Raw genomic sequence first — 11,458 nt, 5'->3', positions numbered from 1 at the left:
CCCCAGCTCATCCTTGGCTCTCTCTGTCCCCAGTCTCCCCCGGGGCTCCCACAGACATGATGCAACCGGGGCTGGAGCCGGCTGAGAGGTGGGAGGCAGGAGGGAGATGTAATTACAGAAGCTTCTGCCTCGATCCAGCAGGAAGCTCAGAGTTGGGGCCCAGGGGACCCCAATCCGATGTGAATAATGGAGCGCTCGCCAGAAGCACGCATGGCCCCCTCTAGGGAGGGGAGGCCCAGTGAGGGGGCTCCATCCAGGTCCAGGGGTCCAGCACCCCCCCCCACCCCGGTAGCCCCAAGCTGAGGAGCACAGGTGTTACTCTGGAGAGAAGAGGAAGTATGTGAGGACCCTGGGGCGGGGGAGGGGGGGGGTCTCTAACTCAGTGGCCCTCCAGCCACCTCACCGGGTCTGCGGTCTGCGTCTCCTCATTTTCGACCTTCAAGACATTTCCCACTCTCTTCACGCCGCGGTAAGAACCCCCTGGGACCAGGAGACGGTAGGACAGGGGCGGAGACTCTGGTGAACCCCGAAGCCCGTGTCCCATCCCCCAGCCTCCGGGTCACCCCGAGGGCTCAGGCAGGCCTGAGGTCACCAGAACTTCCGATTTGGGAGAAGCCAGAAATAAGGACTTTTATGTGAAGTACTCCTATTTTTCAATTTGGCAACCAAGTCAAGAACATTTTTAAACGTTATGTAGGCCAAAAGTAGAGAACGAAAAAAAAAAAAATATATATATATATATAACTGCAGGCTATAAATGTCCTGTGGGCCACCAATGTGTGAAGTGAGAAACACAGGGCAGGAACTGTGACTGAGGCAGCCCTGTGTCCCCAGAACAAAGAAAATAACCACCGAAGGGAGGAACGTCACACCTCAATTTGTCTCCTCTCCCTCCAGCCACGCTTCTCTCTCCTCTGGGTCCCCAAGTGTTATTACCACCATGTCCCAGCTCAGATGTCCCCTCCTCCAGGAAGCCCTCCCCGACGCCCAACCTGAGTCAAGCGCTCCCTCGGAGCTCCTCGACCCCAGCCCTGCCCTGTCTGGGTCATCACTATCTGGGGACAGGTCTGGGTCTCCTATTGGATTCTGAGCCGCAAGAGGGCAAAGCCAAGGGCTGTCTCGGTCCCAACTATGTCCCCGGCTTCACCCAGAACAGGGCTGGTCACAGAGCAGGTAGGTAGGTCCTCAGGGAGGGCTTGGAAGAATGAACGGGACAAATGAATGAACAGAGGTCAGTGCTACGACAGAGGTAAGCCCGTGGCAGGGGGTGGAGTCACTCAGGGAGAGGGAAAGGAGGGGTGGGCATGGGGGCTCCTGGAGAGGAGAGGGGCCAGCTCAGGGGTTCGGGGGTTCAGCGCTGGAGGCCACAGTCTACCCCTCATTACCTCCCAGCTGTGTAACTTGGAGTGAGGGAACCTCCTTTGGCTCAGTTTCCTCCCCTGCAAAATGGACACTATGCAAGTAGCCAGCTGCCTTCTGGGGCTGTGGGGATGATTAAATAAATTCAGGGTCGCGGAGGGCCCAGTGCAGGTCAGAGTCCGGGGTGCTCACTTCCTCCGGTACACCCTCCCCATCCACAACGCCCCCCCCCCCACGCCACACATCCTCACCCCCAACACACTCCAAACACACTCAGGAGGGCCGTGGAGGGACAGGGTCCCCCGTGATGGCCCCAAGCTCTGTGCGTGCCTCAATTTCCCCAAAAGCACAGGTACCACCACAGCCGCCACGTTTATTGGATTCACTCTTTGGCGAGGGAGGGGGTAAGCCTTCGCGAAGACTCAGAGCAGGACGCAAAAGAGGCGCTTGTCGCGGAAGGGGTTCTCTGCGGCGGGGACCGGCGTCACCAGCGGGTCGTCTTTGGCGTGCGTCTCGCAGAAGGCCAGGAGCTCGGCCGCCGCCTGCGACACCTGCGGACGCCGGGGCGCGGTCCGTTCCCCGCCCAAGGCCCCGCCCCCGCCCCGCCCCTTCCCGGCCCTGGCCCCGCCCCGCCCCTTCCCGGCCCCGCCCCGGGTCCCGCCCAGTTCCGGAGAGGGTCTTCCCGCGGGCCCCGCCTCCAACAGCGCGGGGTCCGGCCCCCGGCCCCGCAGCTCCCTCCGGCCTCCCCAAGCCCACCCCGCACCTTCACGCGGTCGATGTTCACCTCCAGCTTCAGCTGTTCCACCGTCTTGCGGGCCTCCGCGATCTTGGCCATGTTGTTGGACATGGCTAAGGGCGGGGAAGAGTTTAGACGCCGGGCGGGAGTAGGGGCTGACGGGGTAGGCTAGGACAAGCCGGGGTCCCCAGGTAGGGGTGGCAGCGGTAGTGGGACCCGGCGACAGGGGTGTGTATGGAAGAGCGTACGGATGGGGCGCCCGGAGGTGGAGGGAGGGACAGGAAACCAGAGAAAAGAGGAGGAATGAAGGGACCTACAGATGGGCGACCGAGAGGCAGGCCAAGGGAGGGCCAGAGGGGCCAGAGGAGGGATGGAGGGGTGCAGAGACGGGGTACCTAGATGGAGGGAAGGACAAAGACGGGCGAGGGAAGGCCCGAGGGAAGTCCGGTGATAAGGCTGCCTGGCAGGTGGAGGGAGGGACCAAAGAACAGGGCCACAGGTGCTGGGTCGGGATCCAGGTGTCCTCAGCCCCCGGGGACAGAGCATGAGCCAGGAGGGGGGCCCTCCCCAGGCCAATTAGCGGCGGCTCGGGGAGAACAAGGAATTAAGATCGCGGCGGGAAGGGCGCAGAGGGGGCCTCATTAGGGCCTTGGCAGCAGCTGCCCCCTCCGGCCCCCTTGGGGAGCTCCCCCACCCCCGGCCTGGCCACCTCAAAGGCGCCTCTGCTCATTAGCCGCCCGAGAGAGGGCTGGGGGTGGGGTGCGGCGGGCAACTCGGCCATGACTGGGAGAGGGGCAGAGAGGATGGAGAGAGGGACACATGGAGGGGCAGAGGGAGCCACAGAGTGACAAAGACCGAGGCACGGAAGAAATAAAGAGACTGGGGCGCGGGAGAGAGAGGTGGAGGGATGAAGCGATGTGGGGGGAGGGGGGACAAGGAGAGGGGTCAAAAAAAAAAAAAAAAGAGTGATCCAGGAGGGGACAGAGGGGATGAAGGGACAGGGCAGGGACAGAGAAGGGGAGGTGGAGGGTCCAGGAGGGGTGGAGAGAGGGGGTGGGAAAGGATAGAGGGAGGGGCACAGGGAAGGACAGAGGAAGGCACAATGATAGAGGGGCAGAGAGAGGCGTGGGGTGGGGGGGGGGTTGGATAAAGGGACAGAGGAGAGAGGGGACAGGGGGACAGAGAGAGGGGGATGGAGGGGCTGGGGAGAGACAGGCTGGTGGAGACGCAGACGTAGGAAGTCATTCATTCACGCATTCATTCATTCCTAGGGGGACAGATGGCGGCTGCGATGGGGCAGAGGGATCCGCCGTGGGGTGAGACCGGAGCCTCCTACCTGTTGCTGCTCAGGGCCGGGATGGCAGGCAGGTGGCAGAGCCTGGGAGACCGAGTCTGGGTCCCCCTCCCCCCCTCCCCCACGCTCCCTAGTCCGCCCCGCCCCCTCCCCCCGAGGCGCAGCCCCTGAGGGCCCGCCTCCTCCTTGCTGCCACCACCGCTGTCCCGCTCCCCCCCCCCCACCGCCTTGGGTCTGTTTCTTTGGGTCCCCTCTCTCTGTCCGTCCCCCTCTCCATCTCTGCCTCTGTCCCTCTCAAACACGCACGCACACGCTCACTCGCAGGGAAAGACAGTCTTCAAGGGTGCCTGCCCCACGCTCTGCACTTGTCCCCATGTCCCCCGGACCTCGGGTGCGGGTCCCGCGCGGCCCCTCCAGCACACGTGCTCTCCCACCCCGTCCCGCCGGCCACCTGCGTCGTCCGGTCACAGACCACCCCTCCCAGCACACAGGCTCACCCTCGCCGTCCCTCAGATCGACGTGCACGCTCTGTCCCGCGCGCGGCGGCGGGGGCCACACAGTCTCACGACTGACCCGCGCTCGCTCGTCACAGTCGCGGCCCCTCCCCCTCCCCCCAGCGCCACGCACGGGGGCTCCCCGTCTCTCCTGGTGTGGCCCAGCATCACCGATGCCGCCTCACGCGCCGCAGCCAGACACGCTGTCTCAGATGGGCACACACAGCTCGGCCGCGTCACACGCCATGTCTCAAGACGTCACACACCTTGACACGCAGTTGGAACTTCTCTCTGTCGTGTTCACAGCCGGTGGCAACTTCACCCGCGCTTTCACCGTCACCCAGTATGTTAGGGACACACACGCACAAGGTCTCTCTCGTATTGTCATCTCCGAGTGCCCCGCACAGTGGCGCGCTGCCTCTCTCGCTGTCCCACCTGCCGTGTGTCGCACATCGTCAGTTTCTCACAGTTGACCAGCGTGGCGGACACACACGGTCACACTCACGTGGTCCCTCTGTCACACCCATTGCCCGGGGCCCGTCACGCTGCCTTCTCACGCCACCTCTGGGTGTGTCACACTCATTCACCCTGTCACCCTGTGACCCCCACAGCCCTCGTGTCCTCCCCATGTTGCACACTGTGCCCTACAACCTCTCGCTGTCACATCCGGCCTCCTGATGTCACAGTCCCCCAAATGGTGTCGCAGGCACATCCAGCCTCACGGCGTCCCCCACAGCCACCTGCGTGTCACGACCTCTCATGTCACACACTCAGTCGCACACAGCCTCTCTGCGTAACACACGGTTTCACAGACACACCATTTCTGGTTGTCACAAAATGTCACCAGGTCACACAGCCACACACACAACGTCACAAGCTCGCGGTAGTACACGCTCACACAGTCTCTTGGCGTCGCACGCCGTTCCCCGGGGTCACCAGGGGCACCCACAGGGTCTCTGTCTTGCACTGGTCACACCCCTGGGGGCGCCCATACCCAACCCTCGGGCCTCTCGTGACAGCCCCCGATGGCCACACGGGGGCGCCCGCGGCCCGCCGACACCAAAGCCGTAGGCGGAGGTGCAAATTGGGAGGGCAGGGCGTCCCCGCCGGGCCGGCGGGGGACGCAGACCTGGGAGGGACGCCGGGACACAGCAGGGTGGCGGGGCTGCAGGCCAGAGGGAGAGAACTGAAGACGCACTGGGACAGGAGAAATTCAAAGAGAAGGGGAGAGAGATGCAGGGAGAGGCCGACAGAGACGGGGACGCAGAGACAAATTTGGAGAGATAGAGACCTAGGGACTAGGTGAGACAGACACAGGCCGAGGATCGCAAAGACAGAGAGACAGAGACATGCAGGATAGAGGAGAGACACACAGAAATGGAGAGGCCGAGACAGGGACCGAGAAACAGCGACACCCGAGAGACACGCACAGAAGCGCACGGAGACACCAACTCGCAGACCAAGCCTCCCGCCGGGGACGGTGGCGGAGGTGGGGCTTGCGGGGCGGGCCCCGGGGGCGTGGCCTAGGGGCGATGCTGGGGGGCGTGGCGAGGGGCGGGGTTCCCCCGAGGGGCGCGTCCGGGGGGCGGGCCAGGAGGGGCGTGGGCTGGCTGAGGCGCGCCCCAAGGGGCGGGCGTTGGGGGAGCAGGGGGAGGCCCTGGAGGGAGCTTCTCCTCGCCGTCAGCCCTTCTTCCCTACGCGGTTTTGGCCGACTGGATGGGGACGCGAGCCGAGCGGGGAGGGGACACCGCCCGGGTGCCGGTGATCTGAGGGTATCCGACCCTGACTCCCCGCTTCCCCCCGCCACCCCGCGGAAGCCACAGGGCCAGGTGGGGGAAGGGAACCGGGCTCACATCTGGAAAGCATCAGGCGCGCCGGACGTGCCAGGGCCCCGGGCCCGGCTGCGGAAGGGGGGAGGGGAGCCAGGGCGCCCTCGTCCTCCCCCCTCAGCGGGGTCTGCCGGCGCCGGGGAGGGGCCTGGGCGTGCGCCGAGCCTCTGCGCCTCCCGCAGCTGGTTTCCATCAGCGACTTTGGCCCCGGCCGCCCCCAAGGAGGAAACCCAGCTGAGAGTGGGGGAAGCCAGGGTGACGACCCAATCTCCTATCCTGCTTTCTGACGGCGGCCAGACGCCGGGGGGGGGGGGGGGGGGGGGGGTTGGAGACGGACGGACGCTGCTCGAACCGTACCTAAATGCCCTCCCTTTCTCGCCGGAGCTGCAGCCCCCAGCCGTCTTTCCACCCGACGTGTAACTTCAGTTTTCAGACGTGCAATCCCGCCTTGTGCTGCCCAGGAGTCGCCCCGGCCTCGTGAGAGCCTAGCAGTCAGTGGTGCTATTGTGCCCATTTTCCGGAGGGGGAAACTGAGACCCTGGATTCGGCTTCCGCTTTGACTTTAATTATTCAAGAAATGGGCCGTGAACGCCAGGAGTGGTTCGAGCGTCCCATACCCAATGGCCCACTGTATATTCCCAGCTGGGTGTCCGCGGGTGTCTCACACTCGGCGCGTCCAACACTGAGCCCCATCCGCCAAACCCCCTCCTACTGCAGGCTCAGCTACGACTGCCATGAACTCCGGCTTGCAGTCACTTCTCGCCTCCTCTGCGGCTGGCACTCTGGTCCAGCCACAGTTCCTCGCTGGCTTCCCTCATCCGGGGCCCCACAGAGCAGCCAGAGGGACCCTGTTTGAAAGGGAGCCCCCAGATAATAGCCCGTGTTGGCGAGGAGGTGGGAAGGAAAACGGCACAGCCAGGGTAGGAGACAGCCTGGCAGTTTTTTAGCAGCTAAAGAGTCACCGTAGGACCCAGCAATTCCAGTCCCTAGGTATCTACATAAAAGAAATGAACACATACCTCCAGACAAACACTTGTACCTGAATGTTTCCCTGAATGTCATAATAGCCCCAAAGTGGAAACAACCCACATGTCCATCCGCCGAGGAGCGGAAAAGCTCAATGTGGTGTGTCCGTCCAGACAATGGACGATCATTCGGCGGGAAAAAGAAATCAAGCCGTGGTACCGTGCTCCCATGTGGATGAACTTTGAAAACATCATGCGGAGTGAAAGAGGTCGGCCACAAAAGGTCACTTATTGCATGATTCCCTTTGTAGGAAATGTCCAGAATGGGCCAAAATACAGAGACAGAGAGAGTAGGTGAGTGGTTGTCAGGGCTGGAGATACTGGATGGAAATATTCTTATTGGGATGGAAATATTCTTCAATTGATTATGGGGAGAGTTGTACAACTCTGTGAACGCACTAAAAGCCACTGAACTCGATTTGGGTGAATGTTATGGTCTGTGAATTGTATCTCAACGTTTTAAAAAATGTTTATTTATTTTGAGAGAGAGAGAGAGAGAAGAACCCCAAGCAGGCTCCATGCCATCAGCCCAGAGCCCCACGCGGGGCTCGAACTCAAGAACTGAGAGATCATGACCTGAGCTGAAACCAAGAGTTGGGCCACCCAGGTGCCCCTTGACTTTTTTATTTGTTGAGTAGGATTCACGCCCAGCGTGGAGCCCAGCTGAGGGCTTGAACTCACAACCCTGAGATCAAGACCTGAGTTGAGATCAAGAGTCAGAAGCTTAACCGACTGAGATACCCAGGCACCCAGATATGTGACTTATATCTCAATAGAGCTGTTAACCCTTTCACCTCCCCCCCCCAAAAAAAAAAACCTCCTAAGTCCCTCTTGTGCTCAGAATTCTCCCATGGCTCCCACCTCCCTCGAAGTAAAAACCCAAATCCTCACCATGGCCCATGAGGCCCCACACAATGTGACAGACACTAGGATTCTCTGCCCCCCCCCCCTCCGGCTACTCCCACCCTTTTGTCCGTCACCCATGCTATTCACACGCCTCACTTCCCCCACCTCCTTCAGATCTCTGTTCAAATGTCCCCTTCTCAATGAGACCATCCTGATGACTCTACTGAAAATCACAAACATCTCTGCTCCCTCACCCCACCCAATTTCCTCGTAGCTCTGCTCAGTTCTCCCCCATAATCCTTGTCACCTTTAGCAAATTACAGAATTTATTTGTTATGTCAACGCCCCTGCCCCGCCCCCCAGCTCCCATGCCTGTAAGCAGTTCCTTTTGTAGCCTTCTAGAGAGAATCCATATAAGCTCTGTCGGACAGCGCTTAAGAGCCTAGACTCTTAGGCAACCTGAACTTACATTCTGGCTTTGCTACTTATCAGCCTCACGTAGGTTACTTAACATCTCTGTGCTTCGGTTTCCCCATCTGTGAAATGGGCCTATTAGTATCCATATATCGTCTCTCTAATATACCCTCGAGGCTGTGAGGCTTGAGTCACTGAGAATAGAGTCTGGCATGCAATAAATGCTCAATTTCACAGTTAGCTGTTATTTTTTGGTTTTGGTGGGGATTTTTTTGTTTGTTTTTTGTTTTTTTTAAGTAGGCTTCACATCCAATGTGGGCCTTCAACACAGGACTCTGAGATTACGAGCCACACGCTCTACAGACTGAGCCAGCCAGGCGCCCCCCTGCTATTTATTTATTATTATTCTTTTTTAATGAGTTTGTACCAAAATCTTAAGCAAGAAGAAAGGTCATCCAGGTGTACTTCAACCATTTTGACCCCTGTGGCCAGTGTGACCTTGGACAAGTCCCTTTCCCTTTCTGAGTTGCCACTTTTATGGAATGGAGATGAGGCAAATATTCCCAAAGGAAGGCCTGACAAGCAGTGGCTTTTCCTGGCAATTTTTTAAAAATCTTTATTTATTTATTTTCAGAGAGAGAGAGAGAGAGAGAGCACAAGCAGGGGAGGGGTAGAGAGAAAGAGAGACAGAATCCTAAGGAGGTTCCACACCATCAGTGCAGACGCTGATGCTGGGCTTGAACTCATGAACCGTGAGATCATGACCTGAACCAAGATCAAGAGTGAGACGCTTAACCGACTGCGCCCCCCCAGGCATCCCTTGGCAAACTTTTATTTTATTTAATTATTTATTAAAATTTTTTTCTTTAACGTTTATTCATTTTTTGATAGAGACAGAGTGCGAGTGGGGGAGGGGCAGAGACAGAGGGAGACACAGAATCCAAAGGAGGTTCCAGGCTCTGAACTGACAGCACAGAGCCCGACGCGGGGCTCGAACCCACGGACCATGAGATCATGACCTGAGCCAAAGCCAGCCGCTTAACCGACTGCGCCACCCAGGCGCCCCTTGGCAAGCTTTTAAAAATGACTTTTATTCATTGGTATGCAAAAAGAAATACTTGTCTATCCATACACACACACTGCCCACCCACCTTCTAGAATGGAAACTCCACAAGGAAGGAAACTTCTTTTTTCTGTTTTGTTCCTTGCTCTTTCCCCAGTGCCTCAGTGGGCAGTGGAGATGCGGGTGAGCACAGCTGGCCTGGTCTCCTGCTCTCTCAGAGTTCAAAGCTACCGAGAGGTGGACCCACCCATCTAGACACAAAGTCAAAGCAGAACAAATACCATTCTCCACCTGACTGTGGGGTCAGGTGGGGGATGGGTTCTAGCCCTAACTCCCTCCTTCTTGCTGTGTGATCAGGGTAAGTAATGGCCCCTCCCCAAACTTCTAGTTATCCATCCATGAAATGGGTATGATTATTGAACTTATCCAATAGAAATATGGGCAAAGAGTATGAACAGGCAATTCACTGAATTACAAGTGGGCCAATGAATATACCAAAGTATGTGTTGCCTCAAGGGAATGGGAGAGAGACATGCTAATTAAAACAGAACATGGGAGGGGCGCCTGGGTGGCTCAGTCCATTGAACGTCCAACTTTGGCTCAGGTCATGATCTCACAGCTCATGAGTTCAAGCCCCACGTCGGGCTCTGTGCTGACAGCTCAGAGCCTGGAGCCTGCTTCAGATTCTGTGTCTCCCTCTCTCTCCTTTCCTCCCCCACTCGCACTCTGTTTCTCTCTCAAAAAAAAAAAAAATTAAAAAAATTTAAAAAAAAATCATAAAATGTTAAAAAAAAAGAAATGAAAATATCAGCTGAGGGCGCTTTTAGTGGGAGGAAGTGTGGCAATGTCAATTAAAAGTTTTTAATTTTTTTTTTAATTCTTGAGAGAGAGAGAGACAGAGCATGAGCGAGAGAGGGACACAGAATCTGAAGCAGGCTGCAGGCTCTGAGCGGTCAGCACAGAGCCCGACCGACAAGGGGCTCGAACTCACAAACCATGAGATCGTGACCTGAGCCGAAGTCGGATGCTCAACCAGCTGAGCCACACAGGCGTCCCTCAATTAAAAGTTTTTAAATGAGTGTACGTTAATGACCAAACAATTCTATTTCTAGGAGTGAAGCCTACAGAAATACATACATATATGCACATAGAGGTATGTACAAGGACATTCCTGCAGCAAGGTCCCTAACAGCAAAATAATTGGGAGAGCTGACAATCCCACAGTGGACTCTTATGCAGCTAATAATAATAATACAGTGAGGGGGGCACCTGGCTGCCTCAGTCAGTAGAGCATGCAACTCTTGGAGTTGTAAGTTCAAGCCTCACGTGGGGTGTAGAGATTAATTAAAAATAAAATCTTAGAGCGCCTGGGTGGTGCAGTGGGTTAAGCACCCGACTTCTGCTCAGGTCATGATCTCAGGGTTTGTGAGTTCCGGCCCCATTTTGGGTGAGCTCGAGCCCTGCTTCAGGTGAGCTTGAGCCCCACTTCGGGCTCCACACTCTCTCTCTTTCCCTCTCTCTCTGCCCCTTGCTCACTCACACACTCTCTCTCAAAAAAAAAAAAAAAAAAATTAAAAATAATAAAATAAATAAAATCTTTAAAAAACAATCATTATACAATGATAGGGAAATGTCATCTAAATGGAGATGAAATGGACAATTTCCTAGAAGAATACAACTTAGTAAAACTGACACAGGAAGAAATAGAAAAGTTAAATAGTACTATAACCATCAAAGAAACCGATTTGTTTTTTGTTTTTTGTTTTTGTTTTTGTTTTTTGAGAGAGAGGAAGAGAGAGAGGGAGAGGGAGAGAATCCCAAGCAGGCTCCAGGCTCAGCATGAAGCCCAACGCAGGACTCTATCCCAGGACCCTAGGATCATGACCTGAGCCAAAATTAAGAGTTGGACGCTCAACCGACTGAGCCACCCGGGTGCCCCCCCACCCCAATATCTAATTCTTAATTAAAATCCTTCCCATAAAGAAATCTCTGGACACAGATGACTCAACACCACCAAATGAAAATAATAATAATAATAATAATAATAATAGAATAAAAGTGATAAATAATGCAAATATATGGTTCAATTTATATATGTATATATGTAAATGTACATGGTATATATGTATAATATAGTTATATATTTATATAGTTACTTAAATTCACATATGTATGCAAACACATAAAGGAAAACCTTCAAGGATACACATCAAACTGACTATGATGACTTTTGAGAAAAGAAATTTGGGTTGGCCCTTCACTTATATTTTTATGAAACCATGTTTGTGACCAAACACAACTCAATCAAAGGTCAGATTCATTGTGGTAAAACAGCCCCATGGTAGGAAAATCAGGTTGAGACCCACCCTGAGATCTGCCACCTGGCTCTAGACACCCC

General features: G+C 56.0%; 1 protein-coding gene across 6 annotated transcripts; it reads right to left on the bottom strand.

Moving 5' to 3' along the window:
• Window positions 1-1,712: 1,712 nt before the first annotated feature.
• On the bottom strand, window positions 1,713-6,880 carry GNG8 (G protein subunit gamma 8). 6 transcript variants are annotated; one of them, XM_060651558.2, is made up of 3 exons: window positions 6,732-6,880; window positions 2,123-2,208; window positions 1,713-1,910 (listed from the first exon to the last, which is right to left on the bottom strand). In XM_060651558.2, the coding sequence occupies exons 1-3, from the start codon at window positions 6,772-6,774 to the stop codon at window positions 1,782-1,784; spliced, it is 258 nt and encodes an 85-aa protein (XP_060507541.1). In that variant the 5' UTR covers window positions 6,775-6,880; the 3' UTR covers window positions 1,713-1,781. The 6 variants fall into 6 exon arrangements, with proteins under 6 accessions (XP_060507541.1, XP_060507545.1, XP_060507543.1 ...); XM_060651562.3 differs by lacking the exon at window positions 6,732-6,880 and adding an exon at window positions 5,314-6,345; XM_060651560.3 differs by lacking the exon at window positions 6,732-6,880 and adding an exon at window positions 4,150-4,492.
• Between the last annotated feature and the right edge of the window lie 4,578 nt (window positions 6,881-11,458).

This window comes from Panthera onca, chromosome E2 (genome assembly GCF_046562875.1).
Source record: "Panthera onca isolate mPanOnc1 chromosome E2, mPanOnc1 haplotype 2, whole genome shotgun sequence".
Taxonomy (NCBI): Eukaryota; Metazoa; Chordata; class Mammalia; order Carnivora; family Felidae; genus Panthera; species Panthera onca.
This window is presented reverse-complemented; position numbering and strand designations above follow the sequence as displayed.

What these genes read in the sequence shown, in the direction of transcription:
- GNG8 (XM_060651558.2), bottom strand. Translation starts at nt 6,774, where the DNA reads ATGACATTCAGGGAAACATTCAGGTACAAGTGTTTGTCTGGAG. An exon ending in GTACAAGTGTTTGTCTGGAG is followed by an intron (nt 2,209 to 6,731) that starts GTATGTGTTCAT and finishes CCCCGCCCTTAG; the next exon opens with CCATGTCCAACAACATGGCC. An exon ending in TGAACATCGACCGCGTGAAG is followed by an intron (nt 1,911 to 2,122) that starts GTGCGGGGTGGG and finishes CGGCGTCCGCAG; the next exon opens with GTGTCGCAGGCGGCGGCCGA.